The sequence below is a fragment of the Rhododendron vialii genome, chromosome 7a (genome assembly GCF_030253575.1).
Source record: "Rhododendron vialii isolate Sample 1 chromosome 7a, ASM3025357v1".
Classification (NCBI taxonomy): domain Eukaryota; kingdom Viridiplantae; phylum Streptophyta; class Magnoliopsida; order Ericales; family Ericaceae; genus Rhododendron; species Rhododendron vialii.
The window spans coordinates 36,451,790-36,476,731 of NC_080563.1; the positions used below are offsets into that span (position 1 = coordinate 36,451,790).

General features: G+C 38.5%; 2 protein-coding genes across 4 annotated transcripts in view; one reads left to right on the forward strand and one right to left on the reverse strand.

Moving 5' to 3' along the window:
- Positions 1–24,942, reverse strand: part of LOC131332046 (chaperone protein dnaJ 1, mitochondrial) — a 44,418-nt gene that overhangs the window by 3,002 nt on the left and 16,474 nt on the right. Inside the window, exon 20 of one of the 3 annotated variants that reach the window (XR_009201576.1) lies at positions 23,323–23,345. The exons of the other annotated variants lie outside the window; for them this stretch is intronic. The gene's annotated coding sequence lies outside the window, so the exon portion shown is untranslated. Of the gene's footprint in view, positions 1–23,322; positions 23,346–24,942 lie in introns of those variants that run through there. 3 annotated transcript variants of the gene reach the window in all.
- Positions 20,548–24,921, forward strand: LOC131332047 (purine permease 1-like). Its single transcript, XM_058366082.1, has 2 exons — positions 20,548–21,367; positions 24,400–24,921. Exons 1-2 carry the CDS (start codon positions 20,684–20,686, stop codon positions 24,754–24,756), a joined length of 1,041 nt encoding a protein of 346 aa, XP_058222065.1. The 5' UTR covers positions 20,548–20,683; the 3' UTR covers positions 24,757–24,921.

Genomic DNA, 24,942 nt, shown 5'->3' on the forward strand with positions numbered 1-24,942 from the left:
AAACTCCTCAAAAATAGAGCATCTCACAAAGGCAGAGGATTTTCAAGAAAAGATGGAGGCAAAGAAGAAAATAGTAAAAAGGATCCAATCATTTGCTACGAGTGCAAGAAGCCCGGCCACATCAAAAGTGAATGTCCATATGCAAAAAAATATTCAAAGAAGGACAAAAAGAGAGCTATGATGGCCGCATGGGACAATAGTGACGATAGTAGCTCCGATGAGGACGATGAGCAACAAGAGGTCGCTAACTTGTGTTTCATGGCCATCGAAGAAAACGAGGTAGATCTCGACTCATCCTATTCCTTTGATGAATTATTTATTGCCTATAAAGAGTTGAAAGTAGAATTTGAAAAGGTTGTTTCTAAAAACAAATTTCTTAAAAAGGTTGCTAAAGATCTTTCACTAGAAATAGATGATTTAATTGAAGAGAAAGATATTTTGGAGGAAGAAAATGAAAGTTTAAGAACCTCTTTGGAAAAAGAAAAAGAGTATTTGAAGGATACTTCCAAAAACGAATCTTTAGAAAAACAAATTGATGATTTAACTAATTCTCTTTCAAAACTCACTAATGGAAAAGAAAGTTTAGACATTCTTCTTGGAAAACAAATGGTTTCTTTTCACAAGGCCGGAATTGGTTATAATCCCACTCAACACAAAAATCTTTTTGGAAAAGATGTTCCTCCTTCTAGCCATTCTAAATTGACATGTCATTATTGTGGTAAAATTGGTCATATTTCTCCTACATGTCCTATGAAAGGATACTCATCTTCTAATGCAAAAAAGGTTTGGGTTCCTAAGAACCGTATCAATGCTAACCTTCAAGGACCCAAGATGATTTGGGTACCAAAAGTCAAGAATTGATGTGCTATTGTAGGTATGCTTCAAAAGTTCTCTCAAGGAAGGAAGTTGGTACCTTGATAGTGGATGTTCAAGACACATGACCGGTGACAAGAGGGCTTTCAATTCTCTTTCGTCTAAAGATGGTGGACATGTCACATTTGGAGACAACAACAAAGGCAAAATCATAGGAATCGGTGATATAGGTAATTCTCCTATTATTGAAGATGTTTTACTTGTTAGTGGTTTAAAACACAATCTTCTTAGCATAAGTCAATTATGTGATAGAGGAAATCGTGTTATCTTTGAAAAATCCAAATGTATCATTGAAAATGTCAAAAGCAACAAGACACTCTTCGTTGGACAAAGATTTGAAAATGTATATGTTTTTAATCTCAATGATTTAAGTAATTGTGATATAAAATGTTTTTCCGCTTTGAGTGAAAATAGTTGGCTTTGGCATAGGCGCCTAGGACATGCAAGTATGGATGCTATTTCAAAACTCTCTAGAAAAAATTTGGTAAAAGGTCTTCCTAAAATCAAATTTGAAAAAGATAGACTTTGTGGTCCTTGCCAACAAGGAAAACAAACCAAGGTTTCTTTTAAGTCCAAAAATGTTGTTTCAACTACTAGACCTTTGCAATTACTTCATATGGATTTGTTTGGACCAACTCGCTCTCCAAGTCTTTGTGGAAACTATTATTGTCTTGTTGTTATTGATGATTTCTCTAGATATACATGGGTGATGTTCCTAGCTCATAAGAATGAGGCTTATCCTAATTTCACTAAACTTTGTAGAAGAGTTCAAAATGAAAAAGGATTTGTTATTTCTAACATTCGTACGGATCATGGAAAAGAACTTGACAATTCTTTATATGAAAAGTTTTGTGATGAACATGGTATTGGTCATAACTTTTCTGTACCTCGTACTCCTCAACAAAATGGAGTAGTTGAGAGAAAGAATCGTACTTTGGAAGAAATGGCCCGCACTATGCTTTGTGAAAACTCTTTGCCAAAATATTTTTGGGCGGAAGCCGTTAATACCTCATGCTATATTTTGAATCGAGTTTTAATTAGGCCTATCCTCAAGAAAACTCCTTATGAGCTTTGGAATGGTAGAATACCCAACATTAATTACTTTCATGCCTTCGGTTGTAAATGTTATGTATTAAACAATGGAAAAGATAACTTGGGTAAATTTGATTCAAAATCGGATGAAGGCATCTTTATTGGTTACTCTCTTACTAGCAAAGCATATAGAATTTATAATAAGCGCACTAATCTTGTTGAAGAATCTATTCACGTTTCCTTTGATGAATCTAATCCTTGTGCTACTAAGGATGTTGTTGATAATGATGACTTAGAGATTACACATAAGATTCATGACTTGACAATTCAAGAAAAAGTTGATGGTGATACTCAAGTAGAAAGCTCTCAAATCAAAGAAGATGAAGTTATTAATCAACCTCAAGATGCCATGGGAGACAACCAAGATCTTTCCAAGGATTGGAGATTCGTGCAAAACCATCCAAAGGACTTGATTCTTGGAGAAGTTTCGAAAGGGGTAACCACTCGCTCGTCTCATAGAAATTTTTGTGAAAATCAAGCTTTTGTTTCTCAAATTGAGCCTAAAAACTTTCCGGAAGCTCAAGATGATGAAAATTGGATTTTGGCCATGCAAGATGAGTTAAATCAATTTGAAAGGAATAAAATTTGGGCATTAGTACCTAAGCCTCTTGATCACACTATTATAGGTACTAAATGGGTTTTTCGTAACAAGCTAGATGAATCCGGAAATATTGTTAGGAATAAAGCTAGACTTGTTGCTCAAGGTTATAATCAAGAAGAAGGTATTGATTTTGAAGAAACTTTTGCACCGGTAGCTAGATTAGAGGCTATTCGCATATTGCTTGCCTTTGCATCTTTCAAAAATTTCAAGCTTTATCAAATGGATGTGAAAAGTGCATTTTTGAATGGGTTCATAAATGAGGAAGTTTATGTCAAACAACCTCCCGGCTTTGAAGATCATGTATACCCCGATCATGTTTTTAAACTCTCAAAAGCTTTATATGGTTTGAAGCAAGCACCACGTGCATGGTATGATAGACTTAGTTCATTCTTGCTTGACAATGGCTTTACTCGTGGAAAAATTGATACTACTCTTTTCATTAAAGCCAAAGGTAAAGATATGCTCATTATTCAAATATATGTTGATGATATTGTCTTTGGTGCCACTAATGATAATATGTGCAAAGAGTTTGCTAAGTGTATGCAAGGTGAATTTGAAATGAGTATGATGGGGGAGCTTAACTTCTTCCTCGGACTTCAAATCAAGCAAACTAATGAGGGGATCCTAATCAACCAAGCCAAGTATGCGAAAGAACTTATTAAGAAGTTTGGCATGGAAGGATCAAAGCCAATGAGCACACCAATGAGCATATCAACTAAGCTAGACAAAGATGAGAATGGTAAGGCCGTCAATGAAAAGATGTATCGAGGTATGATCGGCTCATTACTTTATCTCACGGCAAGTAGACCGGATATAATGTTTAGTGTCTGCATGTGTGCTAGATTCCAATCATGTCCTAAAGAATCGCATTTAAAAGCTATTAAACGTATTTTTAAATATGTTGCCGGTTCTCATGACTTAGGATTGTTTTATCCACGTGGAGTTGCATTTGATTTAATTGGTTATTCGGATGCGGATTTTGGAGGTTTCAAAGTTGATCGTAAAAGTACAAGTGGGACTTGCCAATTTCTAGGGCACTCTCTAGTGTCTTGGCATAGCAAGAAACAAAATTCCGTAGCTCTATCTACCGCCGAGGCGGAATATGTAGCGGCCGGAAGTTGTTGTGCCCAAATATTGTGGATCAAACAACAAATGGAGGATTTCAATTTGCAATATGATCATATTCCTATTAAATGTGATAATACTAGTGCAATTAGCTTAACCAAGAATCCGATTCAACATTCTCGAACAAAACATATTGAGATTAGACATCATTTTATAAGAGATCATGTTCAAAAAGGGGATATTGAACTTAACTTTATTAGTACCGACAAGCAATTGGCGGACATTTTCACAAAACCCCTTGGTGAAGAACAATTTTGTTTCATTCGACGAGAACTCGGCATGTCTAATCATTTATGAAAAAGTTGTGTTCTTGATGTCAAAAGTTTTTTTTTGGATTCAATGTTGAGTTGATTGAATTCGTAAATATCATACTTGATGGAGAGTACAAATGATCTTGATATAGAAATCACCCTCCAAACATTTTATCATATGATTCATTTTCCTGTGTTTGGTATGCAGAAAAACAGTTTTATGGTCTTTAATGCTACTCCTCTTAAACGTTTTCTGGACTTAACCTGCATTTGTCAGTGTAGAGACCCGTATTTTATTTCCATAATTCTTTATGTTTTATTAAGGCATGAGTTGTGATATAAAATGGAGAATGAGTTCGGATGTCGAATGTGCTAGAATTTAGAAGTTCGGGATGCAAGTGTAATATGCATGGGTGTATAAGTGAAGGTGTGTGTAGGGGATAATTCTCCCCCACATATATTTCTTTTCTTTTCCGGGCAGACACACACACGTTTCTCTCTCTCTACTCCCTCGACCGACTCTCTCTCTTTCTCACCTCTCCTCCAAACTTCTCTCTTCGATTTCATCGCCTTAGAATGAGATTTCGGAAAAATCCCAAGTACTAAAGTTGTTCTACACGACGAGATCTTCCTATTGATCGAAGAAGAATCATGATCGGAGCACTTTGAGGTTTCCTCCATGTTCGGGCTTGCTTCTAACCCTCGAGGTAGGGATCTCCTACCTTCTTTACATGTTTAAGTGTTGGTTAGATGTACAAGAATCAAGTTTGATCATTTATTTTGAGTCTTGAACAAATCTGTTATATGCTGATAATTTCGTGGGTTTTGGAAATCTGTCTTTTGGGAGCCCTCTGCTAGAAATCACTGGCATTTGTCATGATTAAGACCTCAAGGGGCGGGTCAGGGTCGTCACAGTCAGTCGGATGTCCAAGCGGATGTCCAACCGGACAACCGTGAGGTTGAGACTTATTCAAGCTTTTGCGTTGCTAACTCTGATTTATTAAGTCTGTTACACTTAGTTTGTATGAACTTCATGGCTTAGTGCTTAAATTGTCTCTTATATACTTCGCCGATATGAATTTCTTGTCTCTAAGCTTGCAGGGATAATCATTCTCGGTAATACCCCTCGCATTCTTTAAAAAGCTCTCTTTTAGGGGGAGCATGTATTAAGGGGACACAACAATAAACACCCGAACACAATTTTCTTCCCCTATTCTTGTTCTTTTCGGCGTCACCCCTATTCTTGTCCTATTCGGCGCCGCATCCCCTATCCTATCTCTATTCGGTGCCGCATCCCCTATTATCTCTCTTTCGGCGCAGCAATTCAATCAATTCGGCGCACCATTTCAAACAATTCGGCGCACCATTTCAAACAATTCGGCAATCTCATACTCTATAAATTCAACAACACAATCTCTATCTCCTCATCTATCTATCTCTCCTTCTCTCTCGGCCTAAATCTCTCCAAATCTCTATCCTTCCAAATCGAGCAATGGCAAACATACCGCAAGGGTTACCGTTTGAGTTTTACGAAAGAGATGCCGAACGAGCAGAGTTCAGGTTGTTTATCCAAACCATTTGGATGCAACTCTTTATCTTCATTCTGCTGTGTGCGTTACTTACCATGAGAATACCACCATGGTTCGGATGGAATGTAAATGTGGATACTCTGTGGTATTGGATTGGCATTATAGCTGCCGTTGTAGCAGCCATTATTCGAGAATACGAAAATCAAGGACGCCAAGCTCTCAATGTACGAAGATAGAGTGCTACAGGGCAAGAGCGGCATGGTGCTGGAACCATGGCCCTATTGTTTTTCTCTTTTTAGTTTTTTTTTATGATGTCACAGGGGGAGAAAAAGCCAAGTTTTAATTGATCTATCTTGCCATTTTGGGCAAATTTAAAAAATTGCTTGCTATGATCTGATGATTATTGCTATTACTCGTTGATCGTAGATAACTGCTTTGGTGCATGTATTAAGGGGGAGATTGGCATAACTCCTACTTGAATAAAAACTATCATTTTGTGTCATCATCAAAAAGGGGGAGATTGTTGAAAAATGTATGCATTATAATTTGTGAAAATTTATATGCATCTCTATTAATTATTTTGATGATTAATTCAATGATATTTTTATTCGGCAAATACAAAATTATCGAAAAGTCGATTCCCGAATTAAATATTTTCGTGACCTTGAAATATAGCATAAAGTCTCTTGGATTCATGATTTATATTTACAAAGACTTTATTGAGCTCAATACATGCTTTAACGGTTTATTTAGATGAAATTGTGAGCCACAGGTTGACGAACCGGCTGACAAGCCGGCTGTCTGAACAGAAAGCTGTGACAACCGGACGACCACCCGGATGACCACTCTATCAAACGGCTAGTTTCCAACGGCTAGTTTCAAACGGCTAGTTTCCAACGGCTAGTTTCCAACGGCTAGTTTCCAACGGCTAGTTCCAACGGCTAGTTTCCAACGGCTAGGAAGCATATGGATGGCTATATAAGGCATCAAGAACTCATTAATGAGTATATACACAAGCTACAACATTCCATATTATTGCAAGAGCAAATTCTCAAAAGATCAAAGCCAAAAATTCTCATTGTTCTTCCACTTTCATATTATTCTTGAGAGAAAATTTGTACAAGTCGTGAGCGATAATTTTCATACCTTCTTCACATACTTGTATTTCCTAAGTGAGTGTTTGAGTCAAACACTTGAAAGCTTAGAAGACCAAATTCGGGTTGGAATTTGGGTGTTATTGTTTTTGAGAAGTTTTCGGAGAAAATTCTTGCGGTTGTGCTAGCTCCTCGGGAAAGCTAGAGGCATTCGGTTCTTGTAAGCACCCGCAAGACTTACAAGTTGTAATCTTTTAAAGATTAGTCTAACCTTCAAGTAATTGCTTGAGGAGAAGTGGAGTAGGGCCGGACCGTGGACAAATCCGGACCGAACCACTATAAACGGGTTCTATCTCTCTATCTCTCTATTTTGATTGCATACTTATTGTTTGCATATATTGTTAGAGATAAATTTTTATTGGTAATTATTACTAGCAATCCTATTCACCCCCCCCTCTAGGTTGCATAATTTGGGTAACATCCCTCAATTGATGCGCTATTTTCATGATTAATTTCCTCCTTTGCAAACTCTTCTAATATAGCACGTTGATGTTCATTTACCACACTGTAGAATAGAAGAATAAAAATTAATTTGCAAGCCATCGTTTTAAAAGACTTGCTGGTTTGACACATGAATCACTATTCACTGTTGAGGGGAATCGTTTGGTTTGTGTGTAAGTGAATGGTAGAATGAATTTTCCAAGTAAAATAATGCATTCAGTATCCACATAGCAAGGTAAGTCAATCTTCAATATCAGGAAAAACACAAAATGTCATACGTCTTTTACAATCAAGTGATACAATGCTCTGATAGCTTTTGTTGGACCATAGGAAAATTTATAGCACGAAACCAGAAAAGCTGAAAAGAAAAAAGTTACCATAAAAGAAAAGGAAAAGAACTTCAAATGAATTGAGTTCTGGTCACCTATCATGCCAATTCAAACCAATCGAAGCAATTAACACAAAAGAAAACCCATTGCCCAGTATAACCATTTCTGAACACACTCAAAACTTTAGAGGCAATGGAGAAACAAAATAAGACAACATGCAGAAGCAAAATTAAACATTCAGGTTTGCCAATCGGCCACTTCTCTGTATGGTATAGATGTCCCTAGATGACCATCACAAGATCTTTCTCCAAAAAAACTCCAATCTACACCATATGCATGAAAGACTAAAATCTAGTTAGTCGCCCAAGTCAAACTTCTCAATCTATGAGGGAATGAGGCAAAACAAGAAAAAAGGGAAAAAAAAAATACTGCAAATATAATCCATAAGAAGTAGTTCAAATCCCTTCCCTCACTATACAGTCAATAGCCCCTATCCACTATTTCTAAAGCAACATCCGCCAGGATCAAGCAACGCGAAGGACCAGACAACCATATATAAAAGAAAGGAGCCCACAATAAAATACAATATATCAAAGTATTGCATTGATTCCTCCAAAACAAAAAGGATCGCATTGCTACACCACCAATAGTCCAAAAAAACTTAAGCTGTTTGGAAACAGACCAATAATGTAGATCAAGATATCCAAAATTCTTCCCATTGTGCAACCCCATCTTGCACATGGGGATGTTAACACATGGAAGAAACATGCAATCAAAGAAGAAGAATACAAATGGTGAACAACTCTAACGAAGAAACTCGAAACAACACTTCTCATAAGCCAAACCACTAATACCTGCATAGATTTCGAATTTTCCCAAAAGCTTAAGCGGTCCGACACAACTCAAGAGGAGATGGGCATTGTTCGTAAAATTCGAGAGAGAGCATAGAGAAGAAGCAAACGATGTACGTTACAAGAGAAAACACTTACGTAGGAAAGTTAATGCGGAAACGAACATATTGATCCCCATGATCTTTGAGAAAGCCATGTCTGGGCAACCCTGTACAGACCAACCATATGCACTTTTAAGAGAGAGAGAGAGAGAGAGAGAGGTGGCTGATAAATCATCTATTTTTCAGCAAAACAAAAATTGTCATCTCAGCCCACCTTTGCCCCTAAGCTTCATAAGCTGTCCATGCTGAACCCCCTTCGGTATCTAAAAGGACCACAATTCCAAAACAAAAGGTGGTAGCAATTAGTAAATGAAATTGCTCAAAAGAGAGCACTATCTTGACCAGAACATCCATCAAAAGAAGCCTTAAGCAAAAAGTTAGGAATGGTAGTTTTTAGAAGAATAAGACAACAGAAAGTTGAGATAAACACTATACCTTCACTTCCACTTCACCCAACAATGTTGGTACCTCCACCTTACCATCCATAATAGCCTGTTAAGAAATTAAGGCTTCACAATTAACAAAGCTGCTTTAGTTCCAGCCTTTTATTATATTTTAAGTCCTTAATACAAATACTGAATAATAATGACCATATTTTTTCAGGCCTTTTGGACATGTTTGTTACTTGGCTATGAGCATGCAGTATATGCTTAAAAAGAAATGGTTCGGAATATATATCCACTGGATTTTATATCCCACGAAAGACAAGATAAGCAAAACCATGGGGTGTGGTAGCTCGTAACGTAAAAATGAACCGAACCAGCTGGGCAGTAATTTTGAAAGCTCAAGGAACCAGGGCAAGCTGGATTTGATGGTGTTATCAGTGAAGAAAGAGGAATTTTGTTGATGGGAATCTCTGGAAGACTTAAGGATGGTACAAGCCTTGAAGCTGAGCTGTGGGTATTTTCTATGGGTCGAAGAGTATTCTCAGATTTGACATGAAAAGGAGTTCAAATGGTATCAGTTCCACATGTTGCAGTCTCTTTGATTAAAAAAGGCCCTCCTCAGAATTCCCCTCCCAGGACGGTGTGGAAGAATGCATGAATACATTGGCAAGTTCTGGCAGTAGAATGGAACATACACTAAGAGAAGGGAACTGCGTTGCTGACTGTCTAGCAAAGATGGGGACTGACCAAGACCCTTCCTGTGTGGCCCTTGTCATCCCTCCAGACGAGATTCTGGAAATGCTTGCTAGTTGCTACTGATGCTTCTTGGGTGGCATTTCAGAGGTGATCCCTCCCTGAGTTAATTTTTTGTTGTTTCTTTGTATTGTTTTTTTTTCCCTTTTCTTTTTTGCTCTTCTGTTGCACCAAAAAGTTTCTGACATAGAGGTGACAAGAATACTCACAATGAGGCACATGGACAAGGAATATAGTTCTCACTTGTGTAAAGGTAATGTTAGATTCGACATAAACATCTGCACCATCCCCTAGCAAAAATGGGATCTTCAGCCACCTGAATGCAACAATAAGACATTTCAGAAGAAATGAGAATAAGCATAGGAGGCCAGCAAGGACTGGAGCTCTGGAGGCGAAATAGGAAATTAAACACCAAAAGGCCGCAATAGAAACCTGAAAGAAAACGTATCTCTAGTAATCAACCTAAGTATCTCTTATCAATACTCTCATAAACAACTATTTGCTCATCAAACTTGATCTAGCCTTGTAATTTGGTTAACATAACGGGACATAGCAAACATTACTACAGTTTTTATCAAGTTCTCAACAGATAGCAAGTACTTGGAGCAAACACAACAAATAAATATAGAAACATGACCACGCACAGAAAGAAAAAATAGTTCACCAGAAAAATCATAAAAGCAGAATTCTTTAACTTGCTTTCATAAGAATTATAAAAACAAAATTCTTTCACAAACACTTTCTGTCGATAATGACTCAGCAGTAGCATATTTTAATTATCCGGCATTGAAAGTCAATAAAATCAGAATAATAAGGGACTTAGACACCTGCTGCACTCTATCAGGACTCCAAGATTTTGAAGTCCGCCTATATCAGGTTACACACTCAACATTGAACCTCCAAAAAATAGCACAACCAAGCACAAGAACTTATGAAACTAACTGTTAACGTAGTCTAAAGACACTGTTATCAACAACCTTTCCGGCAGTAAATATTGCACTACGCAAAAAGTAAAAATCATACGCGAGCCTCAAATAGCACTCAAACTTCGATCAAGTTATAAAGAATTATCAATAGGAGAAGTAACATTATCCCTTCAGTTTTATGTGCAGACTCCCAGGTTGTGTTCCTCGTCTTCCGGCATTGCCAGCTTTTGGAACACGGATTGTATCCCCAGTTTCCACACCTGATGAATTAATGAGGAGTTAAGTATAAAAGATATTAACCAACTACTACTCAACGTAAGGTCAAGATTATTTGCATGAAGAACCAGGAAACGACATGCCTATTATGAAACAGAGGTTGCAGTAACAAAAAATTTCATTATTCTTCACCATTTAGTAACATGCAGAAATCAGAAACCATAGGTGGTCAGTCATCCATTGTTATTAACATCTTTACAAACTGCAATTTTAGAATTTAGACACCCGTCATCCATCGTGGACAAAAATACAATTGGAATCCAACCTCCCAGCACAAATCACCCAAGTCATGTGAAGCACGAATGCATGATACTAGTTAAGCTTGCAGACAGAGTTTTCAACAAATGAATCAACCTGCCGGTATTGTAGCTGTAACCTCCTTGACTCCTTCAGCCACCCCTGATCCTCGGCATGCCCTACAATATTGCTGCACCATAACAGATTATGTAGAATGGCATGATGGGTATTGTTTTCTTCCATAAATCAAACTCAACGGAGTAGTAAGGACTTCATATCCACGTATCAAGCTCAACAGAATGGTAACCTAGTAGAGATAAATAGGAGAGGGGAAATAGATCAAACAAATGACTCGTGACACCTCCAAAATAAAAGGTTAAAGAAGTTGCATGAAGAAAACACTCTTTCACAGAAGTAGTTCAATAATCCACATGAGTTTAAGTAAGAGAAACACCTCCTTTACCAATTCCATCACAAGCCGGACAAATTCTAGCCTTCGAGTTTAGTGGGTAACCAAGGCCATCTGCATCACAACATAACGAAGGTCCACTAACTTATAATGGCAGCAATGCAACTTGTCACAAGAAGATAATTGGCATCGGGACAAGTGCAGAGGTATACAAGCATCTCAACCTACACAGTCGCAGAACTCTCATAGCAGGTAAAAGTTGACATTGAAGTTGAATACTTTGTCAGTAAAGAGCTGATATGGATAACTTCCTGGTGGTGACCAAAGGTACTTGTTTTAAACGGTTACAACTCGCATATTAATCGTCATCAGCTATGATGGAGGAAATCCCAAATTAACACACACACCAAATGATACATGATCGAGTGAATCAATAAATTATGCGACGAGTGACTTCAACCCAAAGTTCTAAACAAGCTAAAATGAAAAGAAAAGAAAAAAAAAAAAAAAAAACTCACAAGGACATACCGACCTACAGATTAGAAATCACAATTCTTCATATATCCAACTACAGCTCTTTTTCCTATGGCACAAAAAGGGCACGTGAAATGCCTCTCCAAACAGCACAAACTGCTTGCAGCCAACCGACAAAAAATAGACAAAGGAGGAAAACCGAGAAATTACTCCCTCGGCCGAATACTACTTGTCCCCCCAGCTGGGAAAAAAAAAATTAGGTCACAATAGTAGAGTTGACACGGGGGGAAAACTTTCCAAGGTGGTAAGCATTTATTGAGTTCATACCTAACTAATGAATATGAATATCAAAACCTAATCCTGTGTGGCATTTTAAAATAGCATCAAAAGTTGTTGATGCTATTTTGAAAATCCCTTTACCTCATGTGAAAAGGCCGGATCATCTTGTGTGGCATTTTAACTCTTCAGGAATCTACACTGTCAAATCTGGTTACCATATCACTCACCAAGCGATTTTGGAGAGTCAAAGAAAGAAGCCTGAATCGTCTTTCAAACTGAAAAAAGAAGCTTGGAAAGTTATGTGGAAAATGAAAGTGCCTAATAAGATAAGGAGTTTTTGGTGGCGGGCTTGCAAGAACATTTTAGGAACAAAAGAAAATCTGTTCAAGAGGAGATGTTCAGTAGACAATCTGTGTCCCATCTGCGAGAAGGAAGTAGAAACTACGGAACATTTGTTTTTTCTGTGTCCATGGGCCAAAATGGTATGGTTTGGGTGCAACATTAAACCGCTGGGGGATTTGGGTGGTAATGGCTCTGTGATCAAATGGGTTGCTGATATGATGGAAAACTTGACAGTAAAGGAGGTAATTAATCTCATGGGTTGAGTGGCTCTAATAGCGTGGAACATATGGAAGTCAAGGAATGATTTTGTCTTTAACAAAACGAAGGTTAACCCACAGCATACAATAACATCATTTCTCCATGCTGAGATGGAGTTTTTAAAAGCTTTTGAGATTCCTAAAGTCCAGATGGATAACCCAGCTAATCAGGAGGATTTATCCACCTGGAGGGCTCCGGACAAGGGCAGATTTAAAGCAAATTGTGACGCAGCCATTCCTGCCTCCTGGCTTAGGAGTATCGCTGCTGTTGTGCTTCGAAATTGGAAAGGAAAGATTGTGGATGGCCTTGCAAAGTCAGTTCATGTTAGGACCAGTCTTGGAGGGGAGCTCCATGCCATTAGAGCTGCCTGCGAGATGCTGATCAGTTTGGGCCTAAAGGAAGTGGAGGTGGAGTCCGATAGCCAGCAGGCAATCCATCTAAGTGTGTCGGAATTAGTGCCTCCTTGGGATGTCAGAGCTTTGGTGATGGACATTAGACATTTTGCAAAGGAAGGAAATCTTTTTTTCAAGTGGGTTCGAAGGGCCGCAAACAGAGTGGCACATAAAGTTGCTTTTTTAGCTTCAAGAAACTCTCTTCCATGTAATTGGATTGTTAATCCTCCCACTTCTCTTGTACTAGTTTTGGAAAAGGATGTTAATGAAAGCCCTTAAGGCGTGTTTTGCGGATAAAAAAAAAACCCCTAATCCTGTATTCCACTGTATTAAATTCATAGAAACTCAACTAATAGAGGACATTGTAGAACAATAACCTGGACTCTTGGAAATGGATAACAATTTAGGGACTTCCAGCATGAACTAGTGGACAGAATGAAAGACAGGTGCCAAAAGAGAGGACGAAACCAATAAACGCATAACCATTGTACATACTATGCCTACATTTACAAAATTTATCCCTGGGTCCCATGTAAACAAAAAATATATATATCTCCATTTGATTAGCATAGACACCAAAAACCACTATAACAGGGCCAAACAACACAAATAGGATTTTCCCAAGAAACATGTGAGAAGAGAGAGAGAGAGAGAGAGAGAGAGAGATATGAGAGCCGGGCTAAGGTTTCAACCATGAGAAAGACAGTAGTCGGTTCGGTCATATATGCTGCAAGGGGTTCAATAATGATGTTGGGGCTACGGTTTCGACATCAATAGAAATACGCAAGCCTTTGGCAAGCGCTGCAGATGATGTGATATAAAGAGGTTCTGGATCGTCACTGAGGTCAAAGGTGGTGCAAGGGGTGTCACAGGGGAAGAGTCTCGATCAGTGCTGCTCAAAAAATTTGGTGAACCGTGAAATCGGTCTGTATTAAACCAATCCGTATCTTTTGAATTTTGTCCGTGGATTAATAGTTCGGACACGGATTGAAAAATTAGAAAATCGTGACTCGCGGTTCGGTCCATGGATTTTCATTACGAAAAATCCGCGGATTAACCGGACTGTAAGATATTTATTTTATATAAATAATATATATGTGTGTATTTATATAATAAATTGTTAGTAATGTTAACACTTTTTGCCACCAATTTAGTATTTTATCTCAATAATCGGATATAGTGTAGATGAACATAAAATATAAGGAGCAAATCGTAGTTTTTTCGTATAAATTATGAGTAACCCTAGTTGAGTTGAGTTTCAGTAGTTCTTTTTTTTCGGTTCTTTTATGTCATGTAATGTACTATAATGATACAATCCTACTAGTGTTTTAGATTCTTTTGAATTTGATTGCTAAAGTAAGTCTTTGATAGTTTATATAATAAGTACTTTCTGGTGGTGTTAAACTTAATTCTGAATGTAACATTTTTTCCTTTTATTGTGAGATATATGCTTGAGCTTTATTTATGCTAAAATCCGTGGACAAAACCGTAACCGATCCGCGAGTCACGAATCGGATTGAAACCGGACCGTATGACTTTTGGTCCGGACACGGATTTCATTTTATAAAAACCGTGACTAACGATTCGGTCCTTAGATTCCTAGAAATCCGAACCAAACCGGACCGCGAGCAGCCCTAGTCTTGATGGCGAGGGTGGATCAAGTCCCCTCTTGTATCCTGCTTTGACTCGGGCTTTTTTGTTTTGTTTCCGCTTATGTAGTAGTGACTCACTGGGGTGTCAAAAAAAACCACCGGACTACCGGTTTTTCAGTTTTTGGTCGGTTTTTACTCAGTTTCAGTTCTGGAACAAGAAAAAACTTAATTTTCAGTTCAGTCTCGGGTGGCTGGAATTTAAGTGAACCAAACCGAAATTAAAGAGACCGAACCGACTATATAAACTGAGGGGTTTGGGCCATTTGGCCCACTGTCAAAAATTTCTTAAATTGATGGGTTTGAGCCTACTGTCAAGTTTTATATTTGGCCCAACTAAGGCCCATTTCGAGCAGACCGAAACCCCAAAATCTCTAACTGTACCAACCCCACGTAGAACCGGACCAAACTGAACGTAACTCTGGTCAGGATCGGTTCTGGAAATATTCACCCCAAACCAAATTGATCTTCAAAATTTTTACTCCCAACCGACCGAACCAGAACCGAAATCACCCCTAGTAGTGAGTAGGATGTTGTTCCTTGGGGACTCCCCTCTTGTATCCTTCTTTGATTGGTTTTAATAAACTTTTAATTTACCAAAAAAAAGTATTGGAAAAGAGACACGGTAGAGGTCTTTACAAACGAGGCAAGACATTATTGTTGACTCATTTTTCGGGCAAAGCGGGAAGACATGTTGATGCCTCACCACGGTCAGTTGCGGATTAATATTGATTCGTCTTTGTCAAGACCAGTTTTTTGGATTTTACCTTAGATATTTCAAAAAATATTTAGGTAAAAGTCATAATTTTTAACTTTTTTGAATTGTCTCCAAAAATGATAGACGCAAAACTAACGAACGCAAAAAAAAAAAAAAAAATTGAATAAAAGCAAAACAAGAAAAAGACCAAAAATCCGAAAAATTCCTTAGCAGAACTTAGCCGTGACCATTTGTTTTCACAACTTCAATAGCCATAAATTAAAATCGTCGCTCAGCCCCTATACCAAAATAAATAGTAGTATAAGTAAGTAAAGTATTAAAAAAATAAGATCCAAAACATATTTCTTTCAAGGATTAAACCATAGTTAAAGGATCATTCTCTTTAATTCATATTCAGATCAAATACTTAAATTCCTTTACAAGATTAAATCATCTCTAAGTTCGATCGTTAACTTAACTAGTGGGGGGACGTCCTTCCTTTTTCTCAGTCCACCAAGTAAGATACGGCTCCGTCGAAAAAGGTGAGCGCGAGCCATGCTGGTTTTTCGGGCGGAGAATGGATATATCTCAAGTGGTGTCCGCTCGGCACATTCGGGCCGTCCAATATATTTCTCTCTCTCCTCTCCTCCCAACATTTTCTCTCTCTTATTTCTCTCTCCAAATTTGAGCCGTCTAAAAACGCAATGAATGGCTTAGATGCACCGAGCGGGCACCATGTGATATCCACCCGGCACTGAAAAATTATACATAAAATTTTAGTTAAAAAAATTATATAACCCACCTCATTTTCTTTTTGTAGGCCAACCTATTATATATTATTATCATCATTAGGAGAGAACTTGTTGAAGATATCAACTCAGATTTGGTAATAAATTATTTCTACCCTCTAAAACTACTAAAGGGTAAAACTTCAATAGTGTATATTTTTTTTGTATGTTCCTTATGTTTATTTTTGTACATTCATCTACTTTTGTACAAGTTTATTGGACATTAATTTTATATATATCATTTTATTAAATTTTTGGTTAATCCGGGGCAAATTAATTAGATTCTTTGTTCCGCACAACAAAATAAATGAAACCTGGCAAAAAAAGAAGTCGACACTTGGCGATCCCGGATGGTTCATAATTTTAACACCAAACTCTATCTTTTTAATCAAGTCTCGCTTTCGTTCAACTACTCTGCTCCTACAGTACTCTTCCCTTTTCCTTAATCATTTCACTAATGACCAGATTGTTTGGTACTCAATCCTAAATTCATTTCGGAAATTTGGAAGCATCAAACAGAGAAAATAAACAGGTGAGTCTTAAGTGCAATCGTCCCTCATCTATTTAGTGACATTGAACAGTTGTGATTAGCTTTACCTTGGACTAATGATAATTACTTCTTGACTTTAGAACAGAAAGTCTGTACACACACACAATATTTCATGCACAGATTTTGCACAGTTTTTGTGTGGGGCCCACCACAGGTCCCACAAAAACGATCCGAGTTGTTTATTAAATGTAAAACATTTTTTAAAGGGTCTTGTTAAAAAATCAGCTCAATTCGAAACTTATAGATGCTCGATCCAATCATTTAACTTTTCATTATCCTGAAATCTCAATGAAAAGTTAGATAATTGGATCGAAAACTTATAAGTATCGGATTAGCTACTTTTTTAAGAGCATACTTGAAAAAATGTTTTACATTTAATGAACAGCTTGAATTGCTTGTGTGAGATCCGTGATGGACCGCACAAAAAAATTTCTGCAAAATTTGTGCGGTTTTTGTCTATGTGGGTAGCAATTTCAGTTTAGAAATAGCTAACCAAAAATAGGGCTGCAAACGAGCCGAGCCGAACTGAGCTTTACGGTGTTCAAGCTTGTTTATTAAGTTTTTAACGAACACGAGCTTGAGCTCGAGCTCAGTGAAAACTTAACGAGTCGAGCTTGAGCTGAGCAGGCCTTGGCTTGACTCGAGTTCGAGCTTGTTTACGAGCCTTGACGAACAAACGAAAAATGTATATATATATCCTCGCATAGGCCTAATACAACCAAAAATATTTTGATTGTGAAAGTATATATCTTTCATTTTCCTATGGAGCGGGGGTGTAATGATGTGCGTGTGCTCTCGCTTTCATTGGTTGACTAAAAAGTGAAAACGGAAAGAACAAATTATGAAATAACAATAACAATCCTAAACTTAAGTATATATAACCCTGCTAGCGATCCGACTCGAGCCGAGCTCATCCTAGCTCGAGCTCAGCTCGTTTACAAAACGAGCTGAAAAAACCGGCTTGAGCTCATTCGTTTAACTTTCAAGCCGAGCTTGAATGAGCCACTAACAAGCCGAGCTGCAAACCGCTCGCGAGCAGCTCGGTTCGTTTGCAACCCTAACCAAAAACAGAAAGTCTGTTTACATAGACTTTGCATACACATATCATGCACAAATTATTATGTGGGGCCTACTATGGGTCCCACACAAACAACCCAAACCGTTCATTAAATGTAAAATATTTTTTCAAGGGTCCTCGCAAAAAATCAGCTCAATCCGATATAAATAAATACTTGATCCAATTATCTAACTTTTCATTATCTTGAAATCCGAATGAAAAGTTAGATGATTTGATCGAGCCTCTATCACTTGGACCCTTGAAAAAATATTTTACATTTAATGAACGACTCGGATTATTTTTGTGGAATCTGAAATGGACTCCATATTGAAATCTGTGCACGATCTGTGCACAGAAATCTGTGTGGATAGCACGGCTGAACCAAAAAAATGTACTAGATCTCACCTTATTTGTAGGAGTAATATTTCCCTTTCCGTGGCCGTCTATCTACCCTTTCTCGGCTTCTCCTCTGTTATGGTTATGAGATGGTCGAGACTGTCTTCTTTAGAGGAGAAAATCTCCCAATCTCCCCATCATCTTTTGGTCTCGGTGGCTCAGATCTCTAGGTTTTGGCTCCTGAATCCAACCCTTGTCAACAAATTTTTGACTTGTCCAACGGCGATGGAGGCGGCGTTTGCAATGGATCTAGCGACAGTCCTTTAGTTTGGGGCGGGAACAAACTTCAGTTGGATGCAAATCTTGTTCACTCCAACCCACGTTCATAATAAATCGTTAATCTAAGATTGAGTGACCAATAAATCTTCTTTGTGGGGGCTCAACGATGGTCTTTTAGTTTGAGGCGAGACAAATTTCACTTGGATGCAAATCTTGGTCACTTCATCTACCTTCATAGTTGGATTGATGGGTCCAACCCTAGCATTGATTTCATGCGCGGTTTTTTTTTTTTTTTTTGTATTTTGTTTTGTTTTTGTTATTTTTTTTATATTTTGTTTGATTATTTTAATTATACTTTGCTTTTTTTCGCATTAATATAACTAGAATAATTTTTTGCTCGATTTCTTTTTTCCCAATGCAGTTGATCATTCATATCGCACAAATGTACTTTGCGCATGAAAAGACGTGTATGCCTATCTACATATTGAATTGTGGCACATGCTAAGACTGCCACAGCTTTCCAAAGACGAAAAAAAAATAGTAGTAACAATAAAGACAATATGGGTGGGGCGCAAAAGATCCTAAAAATCATAGGCCACTTAGGAAGGATCATGAAATAATCATGTATACGTACGATAAATCAATTCTTTCATGAGAACGACATTGAACTACTGCCGTATTGAAATGGAAATTATTGTTTATGATTAAGGGTCATTATTTAGTCTAAAGACCCGCGAGACGGGCTATTGCCCGGCTCGAGCCCATCCAACGGGCAGGCTAGCCCAGCTTGAAATTTTTGTGGGTTGGGCTTGGGCTTGGGCTAATGAATTTTTACTCAGCCCGCCCGACAGCCCAGCCCGCGAGACCTGCCCTCTGCAAGTCCGAAAATCTCCTTGTTTTTTGGAAAAAAATAATTTATTGTTTTCAAGTTGTCTATCCATTTGGGAACCAAGAAACCAACTTGGGGAGTTTTAAAAACTGTCCATACACGGTGTGTGCATGTAAAAAAAAAACCCCACTTTTGAGGCAATTTTTGAATTCTGACCGTTGTGAACTGGTCCGCCCAAATGCTGGCACGCTTGCTCATTGATTGGGCTAAGCCCCTAGGTGGGCCTGGGCTTTAAGTTTATAGCCTAGCCCGCGAAAAAATAAAGCCCGCTAAGCCCAACCCGCGGGCGAGTTTGGGTAGTGACTTGACCGGCCCGACAGTATTGATATGAAAATTTCACCAGATTGGAGAAGAATAAAATATGAAACTCATACATACTTAATCTTACTTAATCTTGAATGGTGGCTAGCGTGATTTATAAATTAACAAATTCCTCCAATCCACATAAACGATGTCGAGGTACATGTAAGCTAGTTCGGACATCAAGTTATTAAAAGGAAAAAAAAATTCTTTGAGAAAAACTTCTTTATGGGGCATCCCGTAAAGAAGATTTACGGCGTTAAATCGTGTGTGTCCAAAAGTATTTTGGACGGTCCAGATTAAAAACCAATTTTGACCGGTTAAAATTAATTTTTACCGGTCAAAATTGTAAAACATCTCAGCCATTGATTGCAGGAATGGACGGATGAGATTAAGCGGAGCCGTGAATACCGCCGTGAATAAATTTCTCCCTTTTTCTCTACAACTGTGCTATACGCATAGATTTTTCAAAACAGACAGACCGCACTGATGAAATTTGGACCTGTTTTGGGTCTCACAAAGAATATCGAAGTCGCTCATTTTGTTCAAAACATCTTGTTTAAGGTCACCGTAGTAAATTAGCTCATTTGAATGTCGGTGAGAGGATTTATGAAACACCCAACTTTGCTTCAAATGGGCTGATTTTTGACGAGGATCTTAAACAAGATGTTTTGAACAAAATAAACGGCTCCAATTATTTTTATGGGATCCAAAACGGGTCCAAATTCCATTTGTGCGGGCTGTTTGCATTGAAAAATCTGTGTCGGTATAAATTACTGTTTTTTTTCCTCTATGGCATCATCGCCTGTCTAGACCCCACAGGTCCACTAGATTTGTGTAAGCTCCCTTGATTGGCCCTCTTCACTTTCAGAGAGGTACATATTTGTACCCTCTTGTGTGAGGTTATAAATTAGTAAATATTACAAACAGATAACAAGACATACACAAACACACAACTCAACTGTCTAGTCTCCCTCTCCACTTGATGTCCTAGAGAGAACAACTTCTTCCTCCACCCATACTACAAAGGGGGAAACGAACCAAAACGCAAACAAGAAAATGAAGTGGGCTCTTCTCCTACTAAACGCCATCTTCCTCACCATCGGCGCCTGCGGCGGCCCCATGGTCATGCGCCTCTACTTCATCCATGGTGGCAACCGAGTATGGCTATCGAGCTGGTTGGAAACCGGCGGCTGGCCCATCAATTTCATTCCTCTTCTCGTAACCTACTTCCTCCGCCGCCGCAAAGAAGGCCCCGCCGCCAAGCTCTACTTCATGGGACGTCCGGTGTTTGTTGCCGCCACTGTCATTGGCATCCTCACCGGACTCGACGACTACCTCTATGCCTACGGGGTTGCCCGCCTCCCTGTATCGACCTCCTCTCTGGTGCTTGCGTCCCAACTGGCTTTCACCGCGGTCTTCGCATTTCTTCTGGTGAAGCAGAAGTTCACTCCGTATTCGATCAACGCAATAGCGTTGCTCACCATCGGAGCAGGTGTTCTAGCTCTTCACACGAGCAGTGATCGGCCGGAGGGAGAGTCGAGCAAGGAGTATTTTATGGGTTTCTTCATGACGGTGGCAGCTGCAGTTTTGTACGGGTTTATACTGCCGTTGGTGGAGATGACGTATAAGAAGGCAAGACAGGCTCTCACTTATACGCTGGTGTTGGAGATTCAGGTGGTCATGTGTTTCTTTGCTACTGTATTCTGCACTATTGGTATGGCTATCAACAAGGACTTCAAGGTAACTCTCTCTCTCACACACACACCCCCATGCTGGCTGAGCATATAATCCTATCTTCTAGGAAGACACACTAACCACTGCAGACTGAAGTTAAGAAGCCTTCTTTATTAGCAATACTCAAAGGGATTGCCTTATTCACAGAAGCTCCGTTTGCAGAACCTCAGTGCCGTCCCATATTACCGTTCGTCTCATCAATGGACGGTCCAGAATTTAAAGAAACCTAAACTATTCGCGAGAATAGTTTTTTTAAAATCCGGACCGTCCAACACACATTTGAATGGCTGAAATTGATCCGCTCCGCAAACACCCAAATCTCCTTGAATTAGATTTTCCCAATACTGAAAACATCAATGTTTCCATTGCAAATATCAGACTGTAAATATGATATGCTATTTTCCAATTACATGCTGCCTTCCTATATATGGTTTATGCGTGGTAGCTTACATATCAACATAAGTGAGTTAGTTCGAAGCTTTGAGTCCTGTCCCGGTCTATGATTTAGAGAATACACGAACTAAAAAGATGGATTTGTGAAACTAAGGCAAAACCACAAAAGTTGTTTAACATTAGTTGAACGCAACAATTGTCATAAACCTTGATTCCCTTGTAGATTTGTATCGTTTTTGAGTAAATCATAAATCGAATTGGTGATCGAACCGTGAATCATACGATTCACCACCGATTTTATATCAATATTGATTCACCTATAGATTTGTACTCCCTCTGTCCCCTTTTTAAAGTCTAGTATTCTATTTAAAACTATCCCTTAATAAGTGTCCATTTTGTAAAGTTAGTAGGTAAAAGTTGATACATTTTTCATTTTGCTCCTAAAAGTAGATTCTATTTTGAAAAGTTAGTAAATAAAAGTGTAAAGATGTCTCCATAGAGGGTTTGTGTGTGGGACCCACCACTCATATGAGTGTGGGTGTGTGTTTGGCTATGTAAGTGTATGTGGTGCTAGCAAAGTTGAATAGGAAAAATGGAGGTAAAAGTTGATGTGAAAGGTGTAATGATGATGTTTTCTTAATAAATTGAAGTTATCGAGAATTGTGCATCAAATTGCATTTGATTGCGAATTGCGCTATTCTGACGACTATGCCTCCTAGGCTCCTACCAATACTGTGGTTACGAGGATTAAGTTTTATACGTAGCCTCAAGGGAAAGTGAAGAAAGAAACAATTAAACATAAATCCACCCCGAGGCCAAACCCATGATTCACAATGGGAAATGTCTTTTTTTTTTTGTTGCCAAAATGGTACTCGAAGATTTCATTCATACCACAAAGGGAAGTCATGGTCCTAGTCAATTTGAAAAACCCAATTCGTTACACCTTTCAAATTATGGAGTCACTTTATTTCAGTACCAAAAGTTTGAGTAATATATTACCCAATGTGTCGTGAATGAACGCAAATTTATTCACCTAAATGATCCCAAAAAAAACAATTGAATGAAGTAGTCAGGGTAGATTTGATTTATCCAAGTAGCACGCACACCTTTCAATCAACATGGGCCCATTCAGCAACGTATTGGTGACACCTTTTTCTTTTTCTTTTTATCCACTATCGGTGACACCTCAAATTGCGATTATTGCACGTTTTTGGGTGGGCACCACACAAACGTGTGGTTCTAGAGGATTCTTATCACCCTCAACAAATTTTGGACCAAATTAATCCTCATAACCCACTTTTTTACTTTCACTAGTCATTTTTTCACTATTACTCAAAATCAGGTTCTCTATTCTGACCGAACTATATTAAACTATTTATTTTTTCTAATTTTACTTTTTAAAACAAAAGGCCATCGACAATCATTGTATTATAACAATAGTATACCATGTCATAGCAAACAATCATTGTCTCTCCCCACTTGCTGTCCTAGTTCCCATTATAGGACACGTCTCTTCGGCCACCTCCCTCATCGATAACCCCCTTGATCCTCTGCCAGCCGCCACGGTACACCATCACATACATACTTTCATCTTAATCAGACCCCACAAGTACGCAATTAGAGGAATGATATCTTAATTCAAGAAATTGGAAAATTAAAACCGCAACAGCCCCTCGTTTGATTCTCCAGAACATGAGAATGAATTGCTAGAAGATTAACTAGCAAAATAAGAAAACCAGCGATGATCTCATCTGCAAAACATATGCAAACGAAAAGGAAAGCTATAGATAATACTAGTTCTGTTTTTAGGAAATGTCATAATAATCTCAAGTTTACAATGTAGATACACAAGGGGGGAGAGAGAGAGAGAGAGAGAGAGAGAGAGAGAGAGAGAGATTTCAACAACTTCCAGAATGGAAGATGTGGTACGGGCAGAAAGGACGACGAGCCCAGGAGGAGAGGGAGGTAGCTTAGTCATTTGATTTTTGGTGCGAGAACGCGTCACATATTATGGAAACTAGTGCAGGGTGTTGGGACAGACAACTGCAACAGAGGATCACCACCGGCAAGTGCATATTCCACCAATTTACTAAGCATGCGTTTGGTTGATGAAGATTCGTTTTTCATTAAATCCAAGCACATATAGATATTACTAGGACCACATACCCCAAGGGGTTGTGTGTACTCCATATCGCCAAGAAGCCAAAGCTGTAGACTACCAAAAGGGAATCGATGTGAGACCACCACTAGTTAAAGCGGATTTAGGAAAAATCTAATTGCAAGTATGTCTCCCAATGGTTTGACCTATAAGGATGATCATCAAGAGATTTTTTCAAATCAAAAGGTTGATGTCCTCTTTTTCAACTAAGTAGACAATCACTTAGACAGAAAGAGAGGGAGAAAGGTCTTCCAAGACTAGTGAAAGAGACAAACCACCAAACACAAAAGAAAGGTCTTCCAAGACCAATGAAAGAGACCAACCACCAAACACAAAACCATACGTATACAGCTCTAATAATCAAGAATACCGAACTGAGCCAAGGTTTTCAAAAGACAAAAGGTTCACTACACGATAAGTCTAAAAAGACATCATTAACCTAATTACGTGTGAAACAAAAACTAACTTGCACCTAAATATTTTGCAGGCAATTCCAAGGGAGGCAAGAGAATTTGGACTCGGCGAAACAACATACTATGTGGTTCTGGTTTGCAGTGGCCTAGTATGGCAGGGTTTCTTTCTGGGTGCAATAGGAGTCATCTTCGCTGGCTCAACTCTGCTCTGTGCTATCATCATCGCCGTTTTGCTCCCGATGACAGAAATCCTTGCCGTTATTTTCTATAAAGAAAAGTTCACAGCAGAGAAGGGGGTTTCTCTTGTTCTCTCACTATGGGGATTTGTTTCCTACTTTTATGGTGAGCTGAAACATAGCAAGGAGAAGAGTGAAACTCAAACTCCAGAAACAGAGATGGCAGTAGATATTAGTGTCACCACTCCATCATGAATTAGTGTAAGACCAGCATTAATGAGCGGTGTACTTGAAATGAATATAAAACTTGAGCTGGCATATTCAAATAGAGGTTATTAACGTGTAGAAAATCCTTAAATTCATTTACTAACTTCCATGTCAGAATAACAGAGATCGCCCAATCAATTTGCTGGAAAGAAAGTCAGCAGCCTTTCCCATGCC

What these genes read in the sequence shown, in the direction of transcription:
- LOC131332047 (XM_058366082.1), top strand. Translation starts at nt 20,684, where the DNA reads ATGAAGTGGGCTCTTCTCCTACTAAACGCCATCTTCCTCACCATCGGC. An exon ending in CTATCAACAAGGACTTCAAG is followed by an intron (nt 21,368 to 24,399) that starts GTAACTCTCTCT and finishes AATATTTTGCAG; the next exon opens with GCAATTCCAAGGGAGGCAAG.